This window comes from Rattus norvegicus, chromosome 10 (genome assembly GCF_036323735.1).
Source record: "Rattus norvegicus strain BN/NHsdMcwi chromosome 10, GRCr8, whole genome shotgun sequence".
In the NCBI taxonomy this organism is placed as follows: domain Eukaryota; kingdom Metazoa; phylum Chordata; class Mammalia; order Rodentia; family Muridae; genus Rattus; species Rattus norvegicus.
Window position 1 is genome coordinate 4,263,160 of NC_086028.1, and position 27,654 is coordinate 4,290,813.

Sequence of the window (27,654 nt, forward strand, 5' to 3'; positions counted from 1 at the left end):
TTCTTCCCTCTTCATTTTTCTCTTCCCTCCACATTCTATTTCTTTTTGCATGTGCCTCTGGGGATTAGTATTTAACTCATTCTTGGAGCAATCAGAAGTTTCTGGACAACGAGAGCTAAAATCCCCAAATGCCTTGCCTTCTCCTCATCTGTTGGTGAAGCTACGATGTGTACATGACTGTGACTTACTGTGCTAGGCAGGGTTTTCTGGAGGAACAGAGCTGATAGAGTCTATGTATATTATAGTGGGGGACTCACTAGATTGACTTATTTGATAGTCCAGCAATGACTGGCTGAGTGCTGGACAGCCTGAGAAGCCAGCAGCTGTGCAGTCCACAAAGCTGGAGGGTCTCCACAGTTCCTGTTTGGTGCTGAAGGCCTGGAGGCTCCTGGAGGCTCACTGGTCTTTCATCCATGTTGGAAGGCTCAGGAAACTAGAGTCAGCTTTAAGCAGAGGATAGCTGCAGAAAGAACAAACCAGCAGGGTAGACACACTCACCGGCAGGGTAGACACACTCACCAACAGGGTAGACACACTCACTCACCAGCAAGGTAGATATACTCACCAGCAGGGTAGACACACTCACCAACAGGGTAGACACACTCACCAGCAGGGTAGACACACTCACCAGCAGGGTAGATATACTCACCAGCAGAGTAGACACACTCACCAGCAGGGTAGACACTCACCAGCAGGGTGGGCACACTCACCAACAGGGTAGACACACTCACTCACCAGCAGGGTAGGCACACTCACCAACATGGTAGGCACACTCACCAACAGGGAGGGCACACTCACAGCAGGGAGGGCACACTCACCAGCAGGGCAGGCACACTCATTACCCGGTAGGCACACTCACCATCAGGGTGGGCACACTCACCAGCAGGGCAGGCACACTCACCAGCAGGGCAGGCATATTCACCATCAGGGCGGGCACACTCATTACCCGGTAGGCACACTCACCATCAGGGTGGGCACACTCACCAGCAGGGCAGGCACACTCACAGCAGGGAGGGCACACTCACCAGCAGGGCGGGCACACTCACCAACAGGGTAGGCATACTCACAGCAGGGATGGCACACTCACCAGCAGGGTGGGCACACTCACCAACAGGGAGGGCACACTCACAGCAGGGAGGGCACACTCACCAGCAGGGCAGGCACACTCACCAGCAGGGTAGGCACACTCACCAGCAGGGTAAGCACACTCACCAGCAGGGAGGGCACACTCACCAGCAGGGAGGGCACACTCACAGCAGGGCGGGCACACTCACCAACAGGGTGGGCACACTCACCAGCAGGGTAGGCACACTCACCAGCAGGGTAGGCACACTCACCAGCAGGGCAGGCATACTCACCAGCAGGGTGGGCACACTCACAGCAGGGAGGGCACACTCACCAGCAGGGAGGGCACACTCACCAGCAGGGAGGGCACACTCACAGCAGGGCGGGCACACTCACCAACAGGGTGAGCACACTCACCAGCAGGGTAGGCACACTCACCAGCAGGGTAGGCACACTCACCAGCAGGGTAGGCACACTCACCAGCAGGGCGGGCACACTCACCAGCAGGGCGGGCACACTCACCAGCAGGGTGGGCACACTCACCAGCAGGGCGGGCACACTCACCAGCAGGGCGGGCACACTCACAGCAGGGAGGGCACACTCACCAACAGGGTGGGCACACTCACCAGCAGGGTAGGCACACTCACCAGCAGGGCAGGCACACTCACCAGCAGGGCGGGCACACTCACCAGCAGGGCGGGCACACTCACCAACAGGGTAGGCACACTTACCAGCAGGGCAGGCACACTCACAGCAGGGCAGGCACACTCACTCAGTGGCAGGAGTGGGGCCTGGTGGGACTGATGTTTCCTTGACCTTTCATTCTCTCTCGGCCACCCGTCAGACGATGTTCATTTTAAGGGAGGAGTTTCTTCCTTCAGTCGATCCTTTTCTGAGGATTCCCTCATAAACCACCCAGAAATACAGCCCCAGTTGTTTGTAGATCCTTTTACCTTAACCATCACAATGGACCTTCACATTTAGCTATGGATGAGTGGACAGTGGCTGACTGCATAATGATGTTAAACACGTTGATTTGAGTTTGAGTCCCTCTCTTGAGTGGTGACACACTGTTCCATGCTCTCTGGAGCTACCAATGAGCTGCCAAGCTCCCATCCCACCCCATGGTCATGAGGATACGTGGAGACAGCCGACCCCATGGTCATGGGGATACATGGAGACAGTCGATCCCATGGTCATGGGGATACATGGAGACAGCCGATCCCATGGTCATGGGGATACATGGAGACAGCCGACCCCATGGTCATGGGGATACATGGAGACAGCCGACCCCATGGTCATGGGGATACATGGAGACAGTCGATCCCATGGTCATGGGGATACATGGAGACAGCCGATCCCATGGTCATGGGGATACATGAAGACAGCCGATCCCATGGTCATGAGGATACATGGAGACAGCCGACCCCATGGTCATGGGGATACATGGAGACAGCCGATCCCATGGTCATGGGGATACATGGAGACAGCCGACCCCATGGTCATGGGGATACATGGAGACAGCCGATCCCATGGTCATGGGGATACATGGAGACAGCCGACCCCATGGTCATGGGGATACATGAAGACAGCTGATCCCATGGTCATGAGGATACGTGGAGACAGCCGATCCCATGGTCATGAGGATACATGGAGACAGCCGATCCCATGGTCATGGGGATACATGGAGACAGCCGATCCCATGGTCATGGGGATACATGGAGACAGCCGACCCCATGGTCATGAGGATACGTGGAGACAGCATGCTGTGTTGTTAGGCAAGGATGCTCTGAAGGGTGCGACAAGTGGATTTTCATCTTACAGTATTTTCATGTCCTTATTATGAGAAGCATCTGAATGTGGGGGTAAGAGTTTAAGATTTCTCAGAAAACCCAGCCATCCAACACGTAGGAGCTGTCTAGTCTGGCTCATATGGACCAAGTGCTGGTATCGGGCTAAGTCAGGGATGCAGGGTGTCTTGTTCCTTGGGTGGGAAGGGTCTGATTCACTTCCAGAGTGAAGTAATGGCCCATCATGCTATCCATGCATGGTTCTCCTCTCCCCATTGGGGGCAGTTTGATCTAAATATAATTTCATTTCCTCACTGGGGTACTGAGAGGGACAGGCCCTTTTTATTCTCTTACAGAAGCATTTAATCAACTCATAATCCATTTCTGGACAGTGCACAGTGCCTGACAGCACTTGTGCATGGGTATGTGTGTATGTGTGTGTGTGTGCACATGTGTGCATATGTGTGCTTATGTGTACATACATGTGCATGTATGTGTGTGTATAATAGTAACTCACACAAGCATTACAGAGGATGAGGCATTGTTCTCGGTGCTTTGCAAAGGTGAACTTACTCAGTCTTCCGACCTGTCTTGTGAACTGGACAGGCTAATTGAACATGTTATATTACTGTGAGGAAGGGAAGCCCAGCTCTCAGTGTATGTTACTTTATGGCTGGTCATCCCATCAATTTTCCCAATGAAAAGGCAAAACAGATCATTGTTTCTTGGTTGTCATAAATTGGAACAAATTTTCAAGCCAATAAAAAGAGCTTCTCAGAAGGTCTCCCATCTCTGGGCAGCAAGTTTTCTTTAGCATTCTCCAGGTGACTCTTCAGACAACCCTCCCAACTTCTCTTGGCAGGGTTCACTCTCTTCCTGACCTCAAGCCAGAATTTCTCTAGAACTTTCATGACCTCAGATGCCTAGGATGAATGCCAATGAGCCCAGAGGAAGTGCCTCACAGCCATTATGACAGGAGCCCACTAGTGCCTTCAGCCATCACTGTGTGCTCCAGCTCCCGCTCACTGTTGGTCTTTAGCAGATGCACATCCTGGTGCTTGGCCCCTGGTGCCTGGTCTCATCATCTCTGGTAAACAATGCCAGGAGCACCCTCAAACTCTAGGGTTGCTGGGCTATATTTAAACAGCTTTGAGAACAAAAAAGGTTGTTGAAGTGGAAGTTTCTGGATATGTCATGTGACGCAGACTCACGTGGTATTTTGCTGAGGCAATACCCATGGGAGGACACATCATGTTTGAAGAGAATATAAATAGGACTCAATGGACAGTGACCCCACACTTGCATAGCTAGTTCTGCAAACCTTCATTGGTCTCGCATCTTCACTGATCTTAGCTTTGTTGAGAAAGGCACGGCAGAGAACTTCTGGCGTCCTGGCTGGTCCTGGTTGCTCATGCTGACTCTTGCTGATTTGGTGGAGGCCTAGCTGTTTCTGCTGGATCATGCCACCTCTGGTGATTCATGTTTGCTATCCTGACACCACTCCCAGTTTGTCTCCATAGTCTACATGGCACACTTGCTTCCATTCTGTTTGTGCATTGCTCAGGGTTCCTGTAAAATTTGCCAAATGATGAAGATCCAGCTCTGTCCTTCCTCCAGGTGACTCTCAGACAGCCCCGCCATCCTCTCTCTCCCGTCTTTGAATCCTGATTTGTATTACACGAGCAGACTGTGTTGATAATGTCTCACCCATATGTACATTAGTGTAAGCATTTTTTCAGTCAAATTATGTACGTTGTGGTCATTTTTCCTGCATGCTTTATTCATTGATAGGGTTTTGTTTTGTTTTGTTTTGTTTTTTTAATTCAGTGTAGCCTTTTTTTTTTTAAATGAGCACATCTACCTTCAATCTCTCTTCTGGAGAGATTGCTCTGTCAGTTTTTAGTCAGGACATTCACAGTCTCAGGTTTCCTGCCCATGTCAGCATCTTGAGACAGTTTCTCTGAGAGCCTTTCATTCCTGCCCCGGTACTCACTCCACCTGCCAGCAGTCTACATCTTGGGATCTTTGTCTCCACTGCAAAGTATTCCTTCATGTTTATCCCACATTAGAATTCCATTTGCTTCTCTTTTAGATGAAGTCCATCTTCTGGTGCTTCTGGGAAGGCATTTATATTTATAATGTCTTCCTCCACCTTCCATTCAGTCGATACTTTTCTTTGTTTTTTTCTCCACATAACGTTTCTATTGACTTCTGGGAGTTTGACATCATGCACCCTGATGACAAACCCTTCTCGGTCCTTCCATGTCCTCCTCCTCCCTTGTGCCCCCAGTCAAATAAGCAAAAGATAAAAATAATGTTTAAAAAGGGAATGAAAAGAAAGTCCACTTCGTGTTCTCTGTGTACTCGCTGGAGCACGGTCAAATTCTTAGTGACCTGCCCCGTGAAACAGGACCGAGTCTCTCCCCTCCCAGCCCTCCACCAGAGTCATCAGCTGTGGAGAGCTAACTTCAGCATCCATATCACGCCTTTTAAGAGTTCTCTTTGGTGGCTTCCTGTCTAGGCTGTTACTTTGGAGGGGGGGTGGATTATGGTGGGGTAGGGGTTGTCACAGACCCCTCCCCCGCCCCCGACTGTGTGACTGCAGTCACTGATATCATGGGGAAGTAGCTCCTTGCTCTTCACAGTCAGCAAGAACATGGATCATGGACTCCATTCAGTTTCTGGCAGTAGCACAGACCACAAACATGGCCCACTGCTGCAGCAGGACCACAGACCTAGGCATGTTCCTCAGTAGCAGCGCAGACCTGGACACCGACAGCTTCAGGGGCAGCACAGACCACAGACATCTGCATGACTTGAATGGTAACTCAGCCCTCAGACGTCAACACAAACTGTGGTTGCAGCAAGGCCTTTGACCTAGGCGTGACCCCGTGTGACGGCGAGGACCACGACATCATCATGGCCTCAGTTGGTGGCTCAGGCCACCTGTACAGTTGAAAGCTTCCTGTTGAATGTTAGGTGGCATTCATTTGTTCTCTCTGAATTGTTGTTGTTGTTTTGAGACAGGACTTCCCTGTATAACCCTAGCCATCTGGGAACTCACTATGTTAAACAAGGTGACCTTGAACTCAGAGATTCTCTTGCCTCTGCTCCTGGAGTGCACACACCACCTGGCCTGGGTTCCCTCTGACTTCTGAAGGCCTGGCTTCCTCCTCGCCTTTGCTCCTGTGGTGTAGATTTTAAGTCATTCGATGCTATTGCCATTCTTGACCTTTTATTTAAAACTGGGACTGCTCAGTGCCTTCACATGGCAGCTGTGGACCAGTCCTTGTTCACATGCTTCAGACGGACAGAACTTCTGAACAAACAAGACAGGGAGTGCGGTGCTGTGCCCGGGGTTTTGTGCCTTCCCCTCATCTTAATGTGCAAACTCAGTCAGCCAAGCCCATTGCTGTCTAAGCCCATTGCCGTCTGTCTCTGTTTTGCAGTCTGTGGCCCATGTCTCTGCCCCTTTATCTCTGTAATGGGACATGTAGCAGGCATACAGGGAAGGATGCTTTTAGTCCACCATCTTCGGCCGGAAACCTCTGCTTTTAGTGTTACTTGTTTCACAGACTGTAACCCTGGCCTTTCCTCGAGTTGTTTTTGCATGATGACTTTGTAGAAACAGGGTTCTAGTGCCCTCAGTCTTCCACCGGTGTTCCAGGGCCGTCCTCGGGTTCTGCATTGCCGAGGTAATTCTGACTTTACAGCTAATCAGATGTGGTGATTAATAGGCAGCATGATTCAAACAGGTAGGTAGGTAGGTAGGTAGGTAGGTAGGTAGGTAGGTAGGTAGGTAGGTAGGTAGGTCGATAGGTAGGTAGGTAGGTTGGTAGGTAGATTGGTAGGTAGGTAGGTAGGTAGGTAGGTAGGTAGGTAGGTAGGTAGGTAGGTGACAGACAGACAATCCCCAAGTTTCCGAACTCCTGGCTTTAGGGATTTTAAGTTGATCTAGTTCAAGTCTGGCAAATTGAATGTCTTTAGCGGTGTAATATGTCAATGTACAGCCTTGTCGTGTTCCAAACTTGGTTCCTAGAGGACCCCGTCTTTCTGGAGCTGCTCGTCCATGTTAGTTTGAGTGTATCTGGACTAGGAGGCAAAGTTGAATACCGGGTTCCTGGAAATTAGCAGTCAGGATAGGTTTCTTCAAAGTTGCCACTTCCCCATTCCCTTGGCCTCTAGACTCTTCCGCAGCCCTCACCCCCCAACCCCCACCCCCCATCCTTCTTCCTGTGCGTAGATGCTGGGCAGACCCAGCAGAGATGATAAGGAAGTTGTGTGCTCCTCTGTTCACAGCTTTGGGACTTTGCTAGCATTCAGGTAAGACATAGGCCTGCTCGATGAGGATGCTGTAGGAATGGCTGACTCTGGGCCACTCAGACTCTTCCCCACTGACTCTCATCTGTCCTCTGCTTCAGTTCCTATGCACTCAGCGTAGGTACTGTCCTGTAGAAGCACAGCCATGATTCTCCGGGACCGCAGCACTTCCACTGGAATAGGCTGCTGTAAGGTGATTACAGATGGGAGTCTATGGATGGGATTTGGCCTTGTGTTTCTGAACAGCCCAGAAGAATCTTTTACTTCACTTGGCCAAAGCCAAGTTGTGACCGACTTACATTAGGCTTTCTGTGGTTTACCCATCCCCGTGCCTCATAATATAACAAGGGCACACTACTCTAAATCTAGCGGTCCAGTATGTTTTCCTTTAGTTAAGGTGACAATTTCTAGATATAAGTAACTACATAAGTATCTTTACTCAAATATTACTCCACCTAATATGTCAGTCTCTCAAAGCTGTCTCAGAGAATGCATAGTGGTTGTATTTCTGGGTTAGTACCAGAGCATTTGTGACAAGGAGAAATGACACAAAATCTGGCAAGAGTAACAGAAGTGTCGACTATCTTGCCAGGAAAGCAAGCAGTGCAGTTTTGTCAAGGTACATGGAGGTTGAGCGCTGTGGGAACACCTCTTTGGCTGATCAACCAGGTACCTTTTCAGGTACCTTTTGGTAGTATCTAAAGTTCCACTACATGGGCATATGGTACAGGCTGGGTAAGCCAGAAATCTGTCCCCTGTGATGGAAAGCCTGGGAAAGCCTCTTAGTCTAAGCACCCACTTGATAGGTGGCACACAGACAATGCTTGCAGTAGAGTGGGAGATCACCACCCCCAGCTCTGGCATCAACCTTGGGCATATACCCTGTGCTCTGAGTTGTCATGGGGGAGAGAGAGGCCACCCTGTTGATCTCAGGATCCTCACCATCCTTGAGTACAACAAGTCATCTTTTGTTTTTCTTCTGTTATTTAAAGGCAGACACAAACTCTCTATTTTATAGCTAGAGAAACTTAGACAGCTCACAGATTCTAACAGGACATCCATGGGAGGAAGGGGCCAGATAGATGCTATTGGTGACTTCAAGTACTGGGGTGGGATCAGTGAGGAGTGTAGTCCTGGGGGTTCTGTGGTACCTGAGGAAGATGTCAGATTCAGTGGAAGTGGTACATAGAACAGCTGCTGAGAAGACCTTCGTGGGAAGAGGGTGGAGGTCTGGAGTGAGAGAGTCTGAAACATCTTAGCACCAAGAGTGCTGTACCCGGTGTACTCTTCATGGCGAACAGAAGTGCTGTGTCAACCCCATTCTTCTTCTTCTTGCTATCAGTCTGCTTTAGAAGCTCCATCAGGCCCCGGGCAAGGAGATGGCTACCGTGTCCTCAGGTCTTTGGGGAAGCACTCTCTGACTCAGGTCAGGATGCAAGGTGCTGCTGTTGTGGGGCAGTGCCCTGGTGGATCTGAGAGAAAATGTCTATTGGGACATAGAGGAAGGAGCAAGTAGTCTGCACACACTCATGGACCGCTCTTGGTGGCTAATTGGATGAAGTGTCTTTCACACAAGGGCTGGGTCTGGTAGATGAGATGTGGGCAGAAGCCATTGAGGGAAGATGAAACCTGTCACTTGCCCTGTGCTGTTTTGCTGGCTGCATTTTCCAGATGCTTCTCCCAGGTTTAGGCCAGGGAAACTCCACTATTGAGTCCACACCCTGCTGTCCTGCCCCATGGGAGTTGTGCTTATAACCTGTAACACTTCGTTAACAAGGACCACAGACTACTCGTTCTCAGCAGCAAAAATTTAGTTTCTGAGGTTCAGGAGGCTCAGTTCCTCCAAGTCCTCTCTTGGCTTGTGTCCTGTGTCTCAAACTCCCTGGAAGCAGGTCAGGGTGGACTGGGGTCCACCACAACAGATTCATTTAATCTGATCACCCCTGCATAGACTGTCTTCCAATACACTGCATCCTAAAGTTCTGAGGGGGTGGGGCCTCAACTGGAGAGATGAGGGGGATGCGGTCCAGTCAGGAACTAGGGTGTCCCACCACTGTGACCTCACCATTGCAGCATGCCAGGGGATGGGCTGTCGTTCTTTTTGAGGAGAACTCTCCGAAATAGGGGAAAGCCACTTGTACACAGGGTGCACTCACACACATGTGCACATCTACGTAAGCATCATCCTCCTGCACAACACTACCTGGGTATCCAAAGTCCCACTCAGAAAGAAGCTCCTTAAAGCTGGGCCACAGAGAGACGAGGTGTGTGGGACGGGACTAGGCAGAGGGCAGCAGCAGTGATACCACCTGATAACTCTTCCCTGTGAAGAGCCACCCTGACACTCATCTGCCTGCCCTGCGTTTGGCCCCGCTGGAGAGAGCATTGAGTTTGCAAGTAACCACGTGGAGTCCCCTTACCTGAAGCCTTTATCGACACAGTTCTGTTCTTTCCATCATAGCTTGTATTGAGTAGAAATACTGCCCCCTGCCCCCCTGAATTATGTTCCTCTGCTTATTGAGGTTGTCCTGATATTTAATTAAAATGGTTTCTAGCAGTAGTTGAGCATATCATGATCAGTTCTCCCGAGTCCTCGTGCCTCCAGGGAGCAGGGATTATAAAGGTCTTGTTTTCTTTGACTAAGCGACATCCTGTCTTGTCCGTTTGCTACAGAGAACATTAGTTTGCTTGTTCTTGTTATGGAAATGGTAAATGGATTCTTAACCTGCCTGAAACCTGTCTGCAATGAATTATTTAAACAACCTCCATCACAGGGAAGAGAAGATACTGTGAAGGTCTAGGAAATGGATGACTTTCATATATATGTGTGTACATGTGCTCACATATACATGTGTATAGGCACATGTGTATATAGTTGTACGTGTGTGTGCGTGTCCTAGAGGACAAACTCATGTGTTGTTCTCAGAAGCCAGGCTTTCAGAGTCTTCTCAAGTTGTCCTGGAGCTCTCCAAATACAATAGACTGGGTCACCAGGGGGTCCTGGGGGTGTTCCTGCCTCCCCCTCCCTAGTGCTGGGATTACAAGCACAAGCCAGAATGTTGACCTTTCTTATGTGGGTTCGGTGATCAGGCTTGGGTCCTGGGACTCCAGGGCAAGCAGTTTGCTGACCTTTGTATCCCCAGCCCCTAGAACTGTTAAATGGCAGTTTCCTAGTGGGATTTTGTCCTGTCTGCAGGCCATCACAAGAGCTGGCTACTTGCTTCTTGTTCTGTCTTTTCTGTGAGAGAATTATAGTCTGCAGTCAGTTTTAGCAGCTTCCTTACTCTTTTACCCTTAGAGGGAAGACAACATGTTATGATTGTGATGTTCTATGCTTGGTAGGTGTAAGCACTACCTTTGTGTGGTGTATGCATGTACCTCTGGCTGGGGTACACTTAGTAAAGCACAGTAATGATTTTCCCTTCAGAAAATCAGCCCTTATCTGAGGAAGAAAGAAACTGGCTGCAGCATGAATACCTGTGTTCTTGGAAATGGAATAACGCCCCTGTTCTCAGCAAACCACAAATGTGGTACTTAGACTCCTCAGGAAGCCCAGAGTTCATTGCCAGGGTTTCCCACACACAACTTCATCATTGTAACATCATATGTATGTACATGGGATACCTTCGTTTACCATGTGTGTAGTTAATATGAATACAGGCACACATATGCCAAGCTAATGTCATACTGTGTGGAGGAAATAGATCTATCCTGTGTTGGGGAAAGCAGCGGGAGGCTTTACACGCTGAGAGTGCTAGTGTGCCAAGTACCCCGTGTGTGTTCATACTTAGAGCAGCCCACGGTTAGCTCTAGAGTGGACAAGGGTGAAACGTTGAAACGTGTGAGGCTCCGATTCAGGCAAGACTTGACCATCATTCTGTTTTCTTCTGAGTTTCTTCAAAGAGCATGATGCCTCCACATACTCAGGGGGTCTCCTTTCCTCCTGTTACTTCCTACACCGTTTAGTGCAGCAACCCTGACCCAGCCTCACCTCCTGGCTGAGAAACAGAGTCACCTCTGCCAGCCCCCTGCCACTGCTCCCTCAAACACTAGCAGATGCCTACATAGCCAGGGGAACAGAGGCAGCCTAGCTCCCTTGGCCTTGCGGTCTCTGTGCTGCTGCCCCATTACCCAGCCCTGGGGGCCCTGGAGGCGGTGCAGGTGCAGTTGTCTGTTGGGGTTTACTCTAAAGTCTGTGTCTCCTTCAGCCTCTGCATGGGAGCGATCCTTGCTGTTCCAAACCAGGAGCATAGCGCTCTGCTGGACTGTGTCAGCCATGTGCAAACCTCAGGCCACAGCGGCTCAGGCAATGCAGCGGAGGTCTCCCCCAGGCCAGGGTACCTCACCTGGCCCGCCACACAGTGGACCCACCATTCCTATTTTGTTCTCCGGGCTAGTGATAGAGTTGAGGTTTCAAAGTCACAACTGCTTCAGGGTGGAAGAGCGCTCGTGGGGGTAGGGAGATTCACGAGTGGTGAGACACTGTGCAGAACACCAGGCAAGAGGCCTTGTGGACCTGACGCAGTACTGGGAGCTGGAGCATGTTGCAGCCCTCGCTGTCCCCACAACGAAGCAAGCCTTCCTTCACAGCCCAGAGGTTTGTGAGTACTTGATTTCCGTTGTCACTAGCCTGACAACTGGAGGGTAGCTTAGCTCAGCCTAGCTTCCCCGAAAAGCTAGGAGATCTTTGGTACTGGAAATTGAACATCAGATATTTACATTATGATTCATAACCATTGCAAAATTACAATATGAAATAACAACAAAGATAATTTGACGGTCGGGGTCAGCACATCGTGAGCAGGGCGAGAAGCACTACTCTGGGATGACTGCAGTCTGAAGCTGAGTAAGAACAAGAGCTCCTAGGAATCTTGAGTCACTCACTGGGAGCCTCGTGGATCAGAAGGACGTAGGAGGGACTTTGTAAAGCCATCAGTTGGTTCCTTAAACAAGGAAGCAGGCAGTTAGTGAGACCTCATAGTTCAGCCTCCTAGGTGTGTGCTCCAGAGAAATGAGGCATCCATAGAGAAAGTGTTAGTGTATTTACAGCAATACTGTTTCCAACAGCTAAAAGGAAGAAACAGCTCAACCAGAGCACCTATCACATGGCAAATGGATCAGCAGAACTCAGTCCACCTTACAGCACCACACAGTCAAGCAGCAAGAGTACCAATGGAGGCTAAGGCAGATGAAACTTGATTCACAGAGGGAAGTCAGCCATAACGCACCACAGAGGGTTAGCAGAGGCCAAGTATGCTTTTAGGCTCTTAGGGGATGACAATGAGTAATAGTAAAACAGAGTAACAGTCTTCTTCTGCAGGACAGGACTACTAAGCCAAATATTCAAAAGCAAGGTGACCACCTTCCTCCTCACCACCTTCCCTTCAGATGCCTGGTGCTGGCTGGAGCCAGGGCTGAGTGCAGCTCTGCTGTACAACTGAGCCAATCTTCAGCCCCATGTGTTGACCTCGGAAGTCATCTGGCCTACAACAGAGTGCTATTCGTGGAAATACCGTTGTCAAGAGAGCACAGTTTGCTCCGAGCAGTCTTGTTGCGCATTTCGAACTGACGTTACTCGTGGTGTTGCATTGTGTCGCTTTATGTTTCTGAAGCGCCTTCCTGTCATTTCTGCCTCTCCCATCTCTGCTTCCCTGAGAAGCAAGAACGAGAACTGCGTGCCGTTGGCCTTGGCATTTACTTTGTCTCTGTTCCTGTTAAAATTTTATTTATACGTGTTTACCTAACAAGAGCTAATTTCAGCACTTTTGCTAGCTTTTAGGTGTCTTGATTATTTTTCTTATTATAAAAGTAATTTATGCTTATGCGACATCCGGGGTGTGGTGAGTAGACAGCGAGACTGCCGTGTTCCTGTCCCCTCTGCCACCCCATGCATAATCAGCCCTGACAGCTTTGTTCGGTTTTTTTTCCTAGGTATTTTATATCTTGATAACCTCCATGATTTATTTTCAATGAAATTGTGTCATATCTATTAATTCCTGCCATTTGCAGTTTGTCCTGGCCCTGCCCAAGGTCACATTCCCCAAAGCTATCGGGTAGAACTTGAGTATGTTGGTTTGGCTTGGTGCAGACTTCCTTTGTTCTTACCGCTGCTTTAAGACACACCACTGTTTGACGTTGAGGTCTCAGCTAACGTCACAGTGAACAGGCTGTGCTGTGGGCTCTTGTGTGTGTGCAGCTTCAGGCTGGCATCTTTCTGGTCTCTTACGGAAAGTTTGGGTTAATATTTCCTAGTGTTCCCTTAGGAAACCTTTAAAGTCAAGCTGTGATTTTTACTGTGTGGTTGGCACCCGGCCTGACTGTTCTGTGTCCAGCCTACACAGAAGAAGGAACATTGTAGGACCCATCCCCACCTCTTAGGACTTGGGCCAGAAGTTCCCGTTTCTGGAGTGTTAGCTATCCCTGTGCTTTACTTTCCCTTCCTGGCTCAGGGCAGTAACACTGGAGCCAAGCTCCCTGCACATAAGGGAAATACCAAGGAGCACTCAGGTGACATCAGACCTGCCTTCTCACTGGAGAGATGACGAAGCTGAGCATGTCCTGAGGTCTCATTCATCCCCACATTCCCAAAATGGAGTGTTAGGACCTAACTAGAAACCCAAAGCTCAGAGGGTCTTGTTCCCCTCAAAATGAAGCTCACATTCCTTGAGTCCAGGGACCTCAGCTGCTCCCTCCTGGAGTGCTAGCCCAAAGGGCAGTGGTATAGAGAGGTCAGCACTGGAGTCTGGTGAGAACCGTGGCTGTATCCGGTCTCACCACGCCTGAACTCTGAGCTCTTGCACCCACCACTATCAACCTCCCACTCGAAGGTGTCGTGTGCACAGTTCACTGGTGCCAACCCCACCCACGCTGCTGTGCACCCATAACTCCATCCATCTCATAATTCCTTTTCCCTTGGAAAACTGAAGCTCGCTCTCTTTAGTAAACAGCTCTATTCTCTCCCTGCCTGCAGACTGCAGTGGCTACTTTTGTAGTTTCTGTCTCTGTCTGACCACTCTGTGCTTCATGTAAGTACAGTTATGCAACATCTGCCTTTTCTGACCAGCTCACTTCAGCATAATGTCGTAGAAGTTCAGCCATGTTATAGCATACCAGAGCGTCCTTCCTGTCAAGACTCTCTCTCTCTCTCTCTCCCTCTCTCTCTCTCTCTCTCTCTCTCTCTCTCTCTCTCACACACACACACACACACACACACACACACATACACACACACATGCATGTCATTTTATGTTTATGTTACATGTTTTAACTATTTTGAGCATAACAATTTGTGCTATTGCAAATACAAATGTGCAAATAGCTCTTCAGACCCTGTTTTCATTTCTCTTGAGTGCACAGCTATAAAGAGAGTAATTCCTGAGTCATGTCACCATCTGTTTTAACGTGAGGAGCCATTCTGGCCACCCTGTCAGCCATACCACCCCACATTTCCACGGGCAGTGTCCACGATCCCCAGTCTCTCTGCCTCGCCAATATCACTGTCCTTCTGTCTTGGCGCTGTCGCCCTCATGGGTGTGAGGAGATATCTCACGTTATTATTATATAAAAATTATAATTTATTATTATAATGGGCTGCATTTCTCCAATGGCTAGCTAGGCATCTTTCCGTGTACTGCTTGGAAATCTTATATCTCTTTTGGAGAAATGCCTCTTTATGTCTTTTGCTCTTTGACTTTAGTTTATATATATTCTAATATTTCCCCTACCAAATATTACAATTTAAAAATATTTTCTCCCATTACAAATATTTTCTCCCATTCCGTGGTTGACTTTTTCCCCCTCTGTTGATAGCTTTTTGATATCCAAAAGCTTAAAATCTTCATGGCATTCAATTTGTCAACTTTTCTTTTGTTTTCTGTGCCAATATTTAAAAAGAAATATCATTTTCCACCAGCCACTTAGCCTTCTTTTCTAGCCCATCTCCGTTCCTTTGTGTCAGCCACCAGTCCCCAGAAGTACTTTCTAGCAAGGACCTTCGGGGACCATACTGTGCTAAAACTGAGGTTGATGCCTCGCCCGTCCTCTGTCTAGAAGGTTTTTCCTACAATAGATGGAAACTGATGTAGAGACCCTCAACCAGACAGTGTGCAGAGACTGCAGTCTGCAGAGCACTCAGTCCTAAGTGCGATGTCCTGACCAAGAGCCCTCCCCCAGGGAAGGGAAACCGTGCTCAGGGATCTGCACCCATAACTCCATCCATCTCAAATCCTTTTCCCTTGGAAAACTCAAGCTCCCTCCCTAATAAACAGTTCTCTTCTCTCCTAGCCTATGAACTGCAGTGGCTACTTTTGTAGTGTTTTGCAGAAGAGGAAGCAAAAAGATTGTAAGAACAGGAGGGCATGGTGACTGCCTTCCAGACACAGTGCTGCACGGGTTCAAGCCACAAAGAGTCACCTTACTGAGAGGAGGAAGTGGATGTGGGCTCCCATCCCTACCCAAGAAGCTGTCTGTACCAAGATACCTTTTGGGCAGGAAAAAATAAGCTTTTTCCAACGGAGTCTCATCGGTTACACCTACCATACTCCGGGGCAGCCACCGGCCAACGTGACTTGTACTCTGGGGTGTACGTAGGCCTTCATCTCATTTTCTTGGTTTCCTTCTTTTTTGGTCCTTTGTTTATTTTGATTCCCATCTTTGTGGGTGGCGTTTTACGTGGGTTTCTTGCTTTGTTGTTGTTTGGTTTTGTTTGTTTCAGAGAAAGAACAAAGTTGGGTAAATAGGGAGGTGGCCGAGGTTCTGGGAGGAGTTGAGGGAGTGGGAAAAACAAAATATTTGGAAAAAGTTTTAATAAAAAAATGGTTTACCCAATATAAAGAAAAAGATGATAGATAGATAGATAGATAGATAGATAGATAGATAGATAGATAGATAGACAGATGATTGATAAATAGATGCCCATTTCTTTCTTTATTTCTGTTTTTCTTTTTTCTTTCCTTTTTTTGTAGTGAAAGTTTTATTTTTTGCTTAATAGTCATTTTTTTGTGTGAGTTTCCTTCACATGACAAGAATGTATTACTCAAAAACTGCATGTTCTATCAAAATCCCTTTGTACTTAGTGGTACATTCAAGACCAGCTTTGGTTACAATTCTTTAAAAAAAAATTTTAAAAAAAGGTCTAAATGTTATTACTGGACAAACACCCTAGTTTAGACATGAGCAAGTGTCCAGGTTAAAAATATTGAAACCTATCTGGTAGGACTGATGGTCGATCACAATTCGTTATAAACCATGGTGTGACTCCTTGCAGACCCAGCTTCGTTCTTCTCTAGTATCTTCTCTTAGAGTTCTACCTGGTTTTCTTACCAGTTTTCATCCAACTCCACTGAGGAATAGAATGGTTTTGCTTTTCTTTCTTGGCCAGGAATCGCTTGATTCTGAAAGTCTTATGAGACGACACGGCAAGAGGCCAAGTCAAGGCATAGTGCACACGATGGCGGAGGGAAAGAGGAGCAGCACACTGTCCTAAAAGCAAAACCAAGGCTCTGCCCTTAGAGTAGTAAAGAGCAGCTGTATGGTCTGTGGCAGGTATCCTACCGCTACCCCAGACGCCACAGCCTGACCCATAAGCAGAGCATTCACATCCGAAAAACCAAACAATTCTGGTGAGTGGGAAACATCTCAAATAGGTTTCACTGTGAATACTGTGGTAACCTCAAGAGAGCTCCTTGAATCACCGTATTTGTTCCTAGTAAGACAGAAGTGTGAGGTCTAACCTCACGCTGGATGGACATTCTTTGACCAGAGGTTCTTAGGATATACTTTAAGCTCTATTTAGTCTCAGTTTTCAACTGCAGTAGGTTCAAGAAGGCTAGCTCATTGGACCACACATGGCTACCACCTAAATATGTCTCAGCCCCTTCTAGTTGTATTCTATTTCATTTCTGAGAAACAGTAAGGACTGGAGAAATTGCTCAGGGCCTGTCACTGTGAATAAGAGCATCATTGCTAGCTGGGTGGCACATGTCTTTAATCCCAGCACAGAGGCAGGAGGAGCTCTGAGAGTTCAAGGCTAGCCTGTTCTACATAGCAAGTTTCAGTTCTGCTAGGACACAATAGAAGGATTCTACCTCAAAAACCCAAAACCAAACCGAAAAGAAACAAAAAACAACAGAGCAGTTATCGCACTTGCAGAGGTCCTAGGTTCAGTCCCAGTATCCACATGGTAGCTCACAACCATTCGTTACTCCAGAGCCCTCTTCTGGCCTCCGTGGCTGCTCACAACCAGCACCTCACGTCTGCCTTGAAGACAACTCCTAATTCTCTTCCAAGTAACATTTTTTTTAGTCATTTTCCAGTTTTTTCTTCTTACCCACCCCACTCTACCCTTTCCTTATATGTTTATTCCTTAGGTGAAGTGCAGAGCAAAGCACAGGAAATCCACGCCCATGGCCAGTCTCCATTCGTCCTGTTCGTTGCTAGTAGTGTTTGGCTCCGGCTTTGTCGTCTAGCATTTGCTTCTACAGCAGGACTGTTTTAGAAGGCTGTGTTGAGACTTGCCACGAGCTGTGTTGATGCTAAGGTGTTACTGATGTCCTGACCCAAAAAGAGATCCCAGAACACACAGTGAGGACTTGTTAAACACAGTGAAAACAGCTTCACTCAAGCGGACTTTAGCGATCTATAATTTACTCCTTTATTTCTAACTCAGCTAAGCACTGTATATGGTACATTGGAATGTCTTCATGCTTTCGGAAGTGGGTTGTGGATTCTCATGTACAGTGACTATTGCTGTTAAAAAAGGAAGGACTCAGATTTGGGTTGGTGAGAAAGGAAGGCAAGTAGTGCTTTTGCAAGACATGTCAGTACCAGACTGTGGTTTCCATGGTGTGACTCCTGGCTGTGCCCAAGCTGCCTAGGTCTTCACCTCATTCTCACATGTGGGGGAGCTCAAGGCTCAGAAGGATTCATCTCACTGGCTCTTCCTCCAACATCTGAGGAAAGGCAAGGTGTACAGAAAAGCTCAACAAGCTCTGACTGTGACTGACGAGGCTCAGGGACGTGGCCCTCATTATTCTTGATGGGTTATTGGGAGACATTTGTGATGTCCTCAGAGCACACACCCGATAACCGCATTCCACTCCCAGGTCTGTTCAGAGTCCTGATTCAGCCTTTCTTTTGGAGTGTTCCTTAACTGCCCTGTGTGGCTGTTAACTCACACCCAGCATTCCCTGTGTCTGCAGAGGTAAATGCATTTAAAGGCATGACAAATGCACCTGAGCATCGAGAATGGGAAGTGTGCTCTCCCCCAACACCGAGTCACTGTAATCCTCGACGTCTTAGCTGGAGCAATAAAACAGCCAAATAACGGGGACTCAAATAGGGAAAGAAGAAGGTAAAGTATCTATTTGCAGATGGTATGATTTTATATATAAAAACCTAAAAACCCCCACTCCATCTACAGCTGATAAAAAATATGTTCAGCAAAGTAGCAGGATACAAAATTTACACTCCAAAATCAATAGTTTTTCTATACACAAATGACTGAGAAAGAAATCAGGAAAATACTACTTTCCACATACACACACACACACACACACACACACACACACACACACACACATATCTTGGCATAATTCTAGCCAAACAAATGAAAGATTTATATGGTAAAGATTTGGAACGTTGAAGAAGATATCAGAAGTTGCAAAGATCTCCCTTGCTAGGGTTAAATATAGTAAAAATGACCATCGATCAAAAGCAATTTATAGATTCAAGACAATTCCCATTAAAACTCCAACACAATTCTATATAGAATTCTATGATGATTTTTGACCTCGTGTGGAAACACAGAAAGACCCAGGATAGCTAAAACAATTCTGAATAATAAAAAAACTGCTGGAGTCTCACCATCCCTGAGTTTAAGTTATACTACAGAGCTATAGTAATAAAAACAGCATGGTCAATGGAATTGAATTGAAGACACAGACATAAGTCCACACAGCTATGAACACCTAATTTTTGACAGAGAAGCCAGAAACACACACTGGAAAAAAGAGCATCTTGAACAAATTGTGCTGACCAAACTGGATATCTCCATGTAGAAGAATGCTTATAGATTCATACCTGTCACTATGCACAAAGCTCAACTGTAAATGGACCAGGGGCCTCAACATAAAACCAGATATCCTGAATACAATATCAGAGAAAGCAGAGAATAGTCTTGTTGGGATAATAATACTGTGTGCTGTGTAAAGGTTGTAATATTCAAATGCTGATTTCTGTTCAGGCAGAGAGTTGAGTGCAGACCAGACTTTAGCATTGCATTCACATGGCTACGCCATATTTTGTAAATGCTCCCTCTCTCACCTCCTGATTGATTTAAATAAACCTGATGGCCTAGAGCAAAGGAGAGGAGAATCTTTGGGACTTCCAACAGAGATAGGAACTGTGGGAAAGAGGCAAGTACCAGAGAGACATGGAGGAAGAAACAGGCTGGGACTAAAGGAGAGGTGACTGACAAGCTATGTGGCAGAACCTAGATTATTAGACTAAACTGGTTAATAAGTTAGGAGCCACACACCTGAGCTATAAGACCTAAGCATTCATCAATAAATATGAGTTTCTGTGTCATTATTTGGAAGCTGGCGGTCTCAAAGAAAGTCCCAATGCGTAGTCTTAAACTCATTGACACAGGAGAAAACCATCTGACCAGGACACTGATAGAACAGGCTCTCAGACCAACAATATATGGGACTCTGTAAACTGAAAAGCCTCTCTCTAACAAAGGACACTGTCATGCCAGCAAAGTGGCAGGCTATGGAGTGGGAAAAGATCTTTACCAGTTATGTATCCAATAGAAGGTTGATATCTGATAGATAGATAGATAGATAGATAGATAGATAGATAGATAGATAGATAGATAGATAGATAGATACTAAAAAAATCTGGACATCAAGAAGACAATCCAATTTTTTTAATGGAATACAGAACTAACTAAACAGAGAGTTCTCAAAAGAGGAGAATCAAATGGCTGAGAATCATCTGAGGAATTGTTCATCCTTAGTCATCATGCAGATCAAAATGACTCGAGAGTCCGTGTTACACCTGTCAGAATGGCTTGATGAGTAACACAAGCGATGGCTCAAGCCATCGAGGAAGGGTTCCTCAGGGAGACGTTAATCTATCCTCAGATCCAGCTGTACCACTCCTGAGCATGCACCCACACCACTCCAGTCCTGCTGTGGAGACACCGGCTCGCTTGTTCATAGTAGCCGTAACTGGAGACCACCTAGTTGTCCATCAGCTGGCAAATGCGTCATGACAGTGGGGGCAGTGACACGATGGAATCTTACTCATCTGTTTAAAAAATGAGGTTGTAAAATTTACAGGCAAATGGCTGGAGCTAAAAAAAAAATCATCCTAAGTGAGGTAACCCAAATCCAAAAAGAAATGATGGTTTGTATTGTCCTGTCAGCCTTCAGTAGGCACACCAGTCTCTGAGCAATCACAGGGTTGTGTATACAGTAAGAGCTGTGAGTCGGGAGGATCTCCCAGGGAAGGAGAAGCAGAATACATAGAGAGAGAGGGGAGTAGCTGAACGGAAGGGTGAAATGGAGAAGAGACCAAGGGAGGGAAAAGAGTGGCAGCCAAAGCTAAGGGCCGTTAAGGGGTCATGGAAAGTGTAGAAGTGTCTTAAAAATAGATACGTATGTGAAAGGAATCTAAGTGGATTCATCAAAACATGGGAGACAGTGTGCCAACTAGACATTTTGCCACCAAATGAAATCTCTAATTCTCGGAATGAATTACAACTAATTGAGTTGTTGGTCAAAGGAGTCCCATGGAAGCCCCCAAACACCTTAGGCTATCGTCTTAGTTAACTTTTCCATTGCTGTGAAGAGACACCATAACCATGGTAATTCTTAATAAGGAAAACATTTAGTTGGGGGTGGCTTACAGTTTCAGAGGTTTAGTCTATCATCATCATGGTGGGAAGTTATCTCCAACTGATAGACACTTGCAGAAGAAAAATTAGTTCTCTCCAGTGGAGTCTCATTGAGATAACCCACACATAAAGGTGAGCCCGTGCTAGCAGTGGATGGCCAACATAAAACAAAGTGGTTGTATTAGTCAGGGTTCTCTGGACTAACAACTTATAGAATGAATCTTTTTCAATATGTACACACATATGTGTGTGTATGTGTGTTTATATATGTGTATGTATTTATATACACACACATACATACATACATGGGATTCATTAGAATGACTTACAGGCTGCAGTCCAGCTAGTCCAACAATGGCTGTGAATGGAAAGTCCAACAATCTTGTAGTTGCTCAGTCCATGAGGCTGGGCGTCTCGGTTGGTCTTCAGGAGACGCTGGAGTCCTGAAGAACTAGGCTCTAATGCCAGTAAAGGGATGGTCTTGCTAGCAAGATGAGGGCAAGCAGGCAAAGAGGTAGCTTCCTACTTCTGTGCTCTTATGTAGACTTCCAGCCAAGTGTGGCCCACATTCAAGGTGTGGCTTCCTGCCTCAAGGTCCATATTAGAAGTGGACCTTCCTACTTCAGGTTCAGCAAAAAATCCCTTACTGGTGTGCCCTCCGTGTGGGGAATTCAGTTAGTTCCAGATGTAGTCAAGTTTATAACCAAGGATGGCCATCACAATGGTATTTTTGTATACATTTTGCCTCAGGTCACTTTGTATGACTTTTTTGTTTTGTTTTTAATCTTACTACTCTGCTTGTTGTGTTATGGTTTCTGATTTTGTGGGGTTTTTTTGCGGGGGGGAGATGTTTCATGTTTCTTAGGCCTTTTTTTTTTTTTCATTCTGGTTTGTTTGGTCTTTTTATTCGCCTGGTTTGTTTTTGGTTTTGTTTTTTAATAGAGAAAGAAGGCAGGGAGTTTATGGGGTGGGGTGGGGGGTGTATCCTGGAGTAGATGAGGGAGTAAAAACTGATCAGAATATATTGTAAGAAAAATTATTTTCAATATAGAAAATGAAAGTACTTTAATGTTTCCCAGGAAAAAATACAAATAAATATAAAGACCAATGGACATGCCCTGTGTATCACAGTGACATAAAGTTCAAGTCCATGGCTCAGGTCTACTGAGCCCCTCCCTCACCTGAGACCTAGAACCTCTGTTCATGACCAGGACAGCCCCTGCCATGGGCTCAGCCCCTCAGGCTGAGCTGCCTCATCTGCCAGTCTCGGAACAGTGCCTGGCTTGTAGGGACTCTAGGGTGGCCATTCTCCCTGAAGGAGACAGGAGGAGGAACAGCCAGGACTGGCTGGCAGTGCAGCAGAAGTCTCACAAGGAGAATAGTGGTCTGCCTGTGTAGCAGTGCTCCATGTTCAAGGTATGAGCTAGCCCATCAGCCACATAAACAGTCAACAGAGACTTGGGGGTCACCAACATTGTCTGGGTTCAGCTGAAGAGGCCACATCAGTACATGGTAGCTGCAAACCTAGATCCAGGACTAGTTAACCCAGATGAGCCGTGAAGCAGAGGCTGACTTAAGGGAAGTCCCAGCACCATTACCAGAGCTGCCTCCTGGATGTTGTGCTAGGCTATACCTGCTGTGTCTCAGGCTGAGTCCAGTTAGCTATGCACATGGTCTGAGACCTCAGCTGTGCTGTGTGGGTCCTCCAACCTCCCCAGGAGAGTGCCACTGAAGATCAACAGGCTGGAATGCAGCTGCCTTTGGGTACTAAGTCCTGGGTTCTTCAGACAAAAAGATCTCTCTTTGTTTCTCTCTGGCTCTGTCTATGTCTCCCTCTCTCTCTTTCTCTCCATCCCTTTCTCTCCCTGTTCTCTCACTTTCTCTCTCCCCCTCTTCCTCTTCCCTTTCCTCCCCCATCCCATTCTGTTGCTTTCTCTCCTCCTTCTCCTCAGCTTTCTCCTCTCTTGCTCTCTCCCATTCCACACTTCCGTGTTCCCTATTTTCTTCCTTCCCCCACTTTTAGTCCCACATCCTGCTTCTCCTCTCCCTTACCCTCCCCTGTGATTTCTGGAAGACAAGGAGAGAGAAGGAGAAATTTTAGATAAACTTTCCCAGCCCCCTTGAACCTGTTTCTCAGATTCAGACTCCTTGAATCTTTAGAGACATTTTATCCATCGTACATGGATGTATCTAGAAGTCTTTAACATTTTTATGTGAGATTCTACTTTTTGTGCCTTATTTTTCACCCAAAGTGTGTTAAGCCTCTGTGATGGTTTCGTTAAGAATGGCCTCCATAGGCTCCTAGCTCACTGGGGAATAGAAGTATTACGAGGTGTGGCCATGTCTCTCCAGCACCATGTGTGTCTGCCTACCACCATGACGATAATGGACTGAACCTCTGAACTGTAAGCCAGCCCCAGTCAATTGCTTTCCTCTATAAGAGTTGCTGTGGTCACTGTGCCTCATCACAGCAATCGAACACTGACTAAGACAGGATCTTCTCAGGAGAGCTGTTTCTTTTATGTATTTCATTGGGGGCACACATGCAGAATTCATTTCAGTAACACACCGAGACTCTGACCTTACGCAGTTACAGTGCAGCTAACAGTGAATGGAGTGAAAGCAGGGAAAGGAAGAGAGACAGACAGGCCTACCATCACAGTGGCCACTTAAGTGAGCCCCTCAGATCCGGTAAGCATCATCAGGCCAGGAGAAAAGAGTAGCCTCTAAGGCAGCATGAAGCACAGAATCAGGGATGAGGAGCTCGCCTGGGACCCCCTGAGCAGTGAGAGAGGGAGCCCCTTTACACACTAATGCCCTGTGCCCCCTGTGCTGCCTTAGTCCTTCTGGCTCCCACACCATGCTTGCTGCTTTGTGTCTGAATTCCTCCTTCTCTGCATCTCTGCCATTCGTAGATCAGTTGCTTCCTGAGGGCTTTTCTTGCATTTTCTAAGGTGTATTTCTAATTGATATATAAGTGTGCAGTTTTGGTGACATACAGACATTTTGATTCATGTATAATACCAACTCTGGGTAATGGGCACAGCAGCATCACCTCAGGTTACCCATCATTTGTCAGGGACACTCAGATCTGCCCTTACAACTATGTAAAGTTCCAGCTTCAATCCCTTTGCTGTGGGTCCCATCTTATCTATCCCGGGACGATGGCTGCTCCTTTCCATCATCCTTGTGCCATTCCTGGCCCTGGAGTTACACCTCCATCCTGCTGTCCTCTGTAGGTCCTCATGACATTTAAGGCAGGTGGGGCGCATGTTGGTAATTTACCTAACACATGGTCCAACTCCCAAGTTTAGAGGAAGGGATTTATACTTATTCCTGTCACTAAATTGATGGTTCACACATAGTCGATGCTTAATAAATATTTGTTGAATAAATTTGCACAGAGAGGCTGTGAAGAGCAGATGTGGAATTGAATTGGTCATTTCAAAATCTACTTATTAAAGCTGTAATACATTATTACAGGAAGTGCAGAAGCCAGCAATCTGGAAAAGGAGGAGGGTGCTGGTTGCCCACACATTTTTCCAACTCTATCCAAATAATCATTTCCATTCTGAGTCCCACACGCCGGAGTGGGAGGGAGGACGTGCTGCTGGGCACTAAGACGCTGAGCCTCTGTGCACCTCGTGGAACCACGAAAGAGATACAGACTGCCTCTTCCTGTGCCAAGAGGCTTGGCACATTGATCACTAGATGCAGGGATTTTCTTCTCTGAAGGTACTGATGGGTTCCGAGAGGCCACATAGATGCCTGTGTGCAGCCCTCGTTCAAAACCAGGTCCACACAGACATAACCCAGGGATGGCCAGGTGCACAGGGGCAGCAGTGGACTTCTCAGGCTGCAGGACTGAGCAGGAAGTGTTCGACTCTGAGGAATAGATAGGTCCGTGCTTCATCTGTTTGACATTTCCGTGATAACATCCTCAATCGTTCTGTCTTGGTTTCTTGTAGTAGATAGGTAAATGGCCTACAGCCCTCTCACATTCCCTTCTTGTTGTAGGAACTCGCTGGCGGAAAGAACAGACCAGGGACCTGCAGCGAGTACTGAAGGTCGTCGACCAGGACATCCCACTGGTGCTGGTCAGCGGCAACCATGACTTGGGCAATGCCCCCACAGCCGAGACTGTGGAGGAGTTCTGCCAGACATGGGGAGATGACTACTTCAGCTTCTGGGTCGGGGGTGCCCTGTTCCTGGTGCTCAACTCCCAGTTCTTGTACGATGCCTCCAAGTGCCCTGCACTGAAGCAGGCCCAGGACCACTGGCTAGACCAACAGCTGAGCATCGCAGAGCAGCAGCAGTGCCAGCATGCCATTGTCTTTCAGCACATCCCGCTGTTCCTGAAGAGTATTGATGAGGATGACGACTACTTCAACCTCACCAAGACCGTGCGACAGGAACTGGCCGACAAGTTCACCAGAGCAGGTAGTGCCTGGGGTATCTGTGTGTCAGCCTCCTTCGGCCTCCTGGCGAAGCGAAGAGGGGACAAGGCTTGGATAGGACTGGTTCTGAGCCCACTCACTAGTGGTATGGCTGTGGGTGAGCGGCCAGTTCCTTCCTGCCTCAGTGTCTACAGATGGTTAAGAGCAGTGATCCTAGGAAGTGTTTAGGACGACCCCTGACCTGCCTAACCCCTGGTAGATGCCCACAGCTGAGGACGGGGGTCTTGGAGGTCAGGGGTCCTAACAGAAGGGCCCAGAACGTGGTTACATGTACCTTGGGAGATGAGAGGAGCTAATGACATCTTTCCTTATTTCCGTGGGAAGCATGAACTGACTCAAAGACAGAAGCCTTAAGAACCATAGTCCTCGTGTATCATACAGGAAACCTTGGGGTGAGACTTCAACTTCAGATTGGTCCTGAAACCCTCCTGTGTTTACCCATACTGGGGCACATTATGCTTCCTTCCTGAATTAGGACAGGGAGGTGTATGCATAGGATCTCTGTCCTGTAGACTTGCAGCTCATCATGTATGTGGTCACAAGCACACAGTGGCAAAATGAAGACGCCCGAGGTCAGCCTTAGCTTATGAGGGCCACTCTCTGATACTAGCCCATGTCACCTCTCTCCTCCTTAGTTCCCCTACTAGGGCCCTCCTTAGGGAAATGGAGTGTCCTAGGTGACTCACCTCAGTGATTAGTGGTCTGCAGCCATGACAGCTGCTGTGTGTCCTGTCCCTGACTGCCTCTGTTAAGCTGTTCCTTGGCTTATTTGTTTTAGTTACTGCAGGAAGGAGCAAGGGTTGAAGTTGGAAGTGGTCTCACTCAAGAGCCAAAATTTGTTAGACCAAAAAAAAAAAAAAAAAAAAACCCAACAACCTCTGGTCTTTCACTCATGGTCTGCTGTGAAACCCAATAAGCCCTTATGAGATATTTTACAAAAAGCTTGTGTGGTAAGAGACTCTCTCCAACTGTTCCGTGGAGATAGGGCTGGGAAACTTTTATTGAAGGCCTTTGATATCTGAGGCCATGCTTGAATTAGTGTGGAAAGCATTTCTGATGCCAAGGAAGCAGAGCTCATGTCAGGATGCTGTCCGCTCCACTGTGGAAACTTTTACATCACAGTACGTCCACTCCTTCCACTGCATGTAGATGCACACAAGTGACGTAAACGCAGTTCCTAACTACTGTGTGTCCTTCATTCTGTCAGCGTTCTCCAGTGGCACAAGGTCTGGGCTGCCCATCCCAGGACAGGCGGAATGCCATTTGTGAGAACGCCCAGGTGCTGAGAGATGCACAGTGTTAACAGCGCGGCGTCCGTGGAGGAAGTGTGGTAAACCCACCCAGAGCACAGAGGCTGGGCCTGGGCCACACAGCGGCTGTGGCAGGCTCTGGAACCAGGTTTCTTGTCAGCACAGGACTGTGTGTGCTTCTGAGGTGAATCCCATGGCCCCGTCCTGTGAAGGTTGATGTCTACAGGTTTTGCCTTTGAGTAGACAAAAACTATCCATCCAAAATTGGTTTGTAAGCATGAAGCAGATTGGGAGTTCACCTTGGTGGTATTTTCCATTCTTGATGGTTTTAGACCCTGGCATCCTGCAGGCTCTGGGTCCAGTTGCTTGGCGGGACTGTGCTCATTTGGGGCCTTTTTCCTGCCTCCTTCATATTGGACCCAGCCAGGCCGTCTGTCACCCTCCTACCCCAGCACACAGTCCATCCCTTTGACTTACCCTTCCCAGAAGTCCTTTCCTTTTGCTCTGGCTGTGAGACTGACTCAGTTCTCATCTTTGATATAAAGCTCTTTCGCCCTCCAGTTCCTGGCCCATGTTTTCTTGATCCAGCGCCTGTCAGTTGGATCTGTAAGTGTTGGCATGTCCGAGACTCTCACTAGACTGTCAGCTCCTTGAAGGTAGAGACTTTCTGCCCTGCCTTTAGGTCTGGCTCTGGGCTCAAGCTCACAGCCAGGCCTCTGTGGTGTGGACGGAGTGCAGGCGAGAAGGAAAGTCTTTAACTAACGTCCAGCCCTCGATGGCCAGCAGATAAAGCTCAGCGGTGTCCAGGACACACTCTGGGATAAGCACATACTGAGAAGACTCCAGCTCCGACTGTCTGTCTGTCCCACATC

General features: G+C 47.6%; 1 protein-coding gene across 2 annotated transcripts in view; it reads left to right on the plus strand.

The window, feature by feature from the left end:
- Positions 1–27,654, plus strand: part of Cpped1 (calcineurin-like phosphoesterase domain containing 1) — a 192,439-nt gene that overhangs the window by 127,559 nt on the left and 37,226 nt on the right. For both annotated transcript variants that reach the window (XM_063268855.1, NM_001013963.1), the window contains exon 3: positions 25,093–25,515. In XM_063268855.1, coding sequence (XP_063124925.1) covers positions 25,093–25,515 — 423 coding nt within the window. The remainder of the gene's footprint in view (positions 1–25,092; positions 25,516–27,654) is intronic.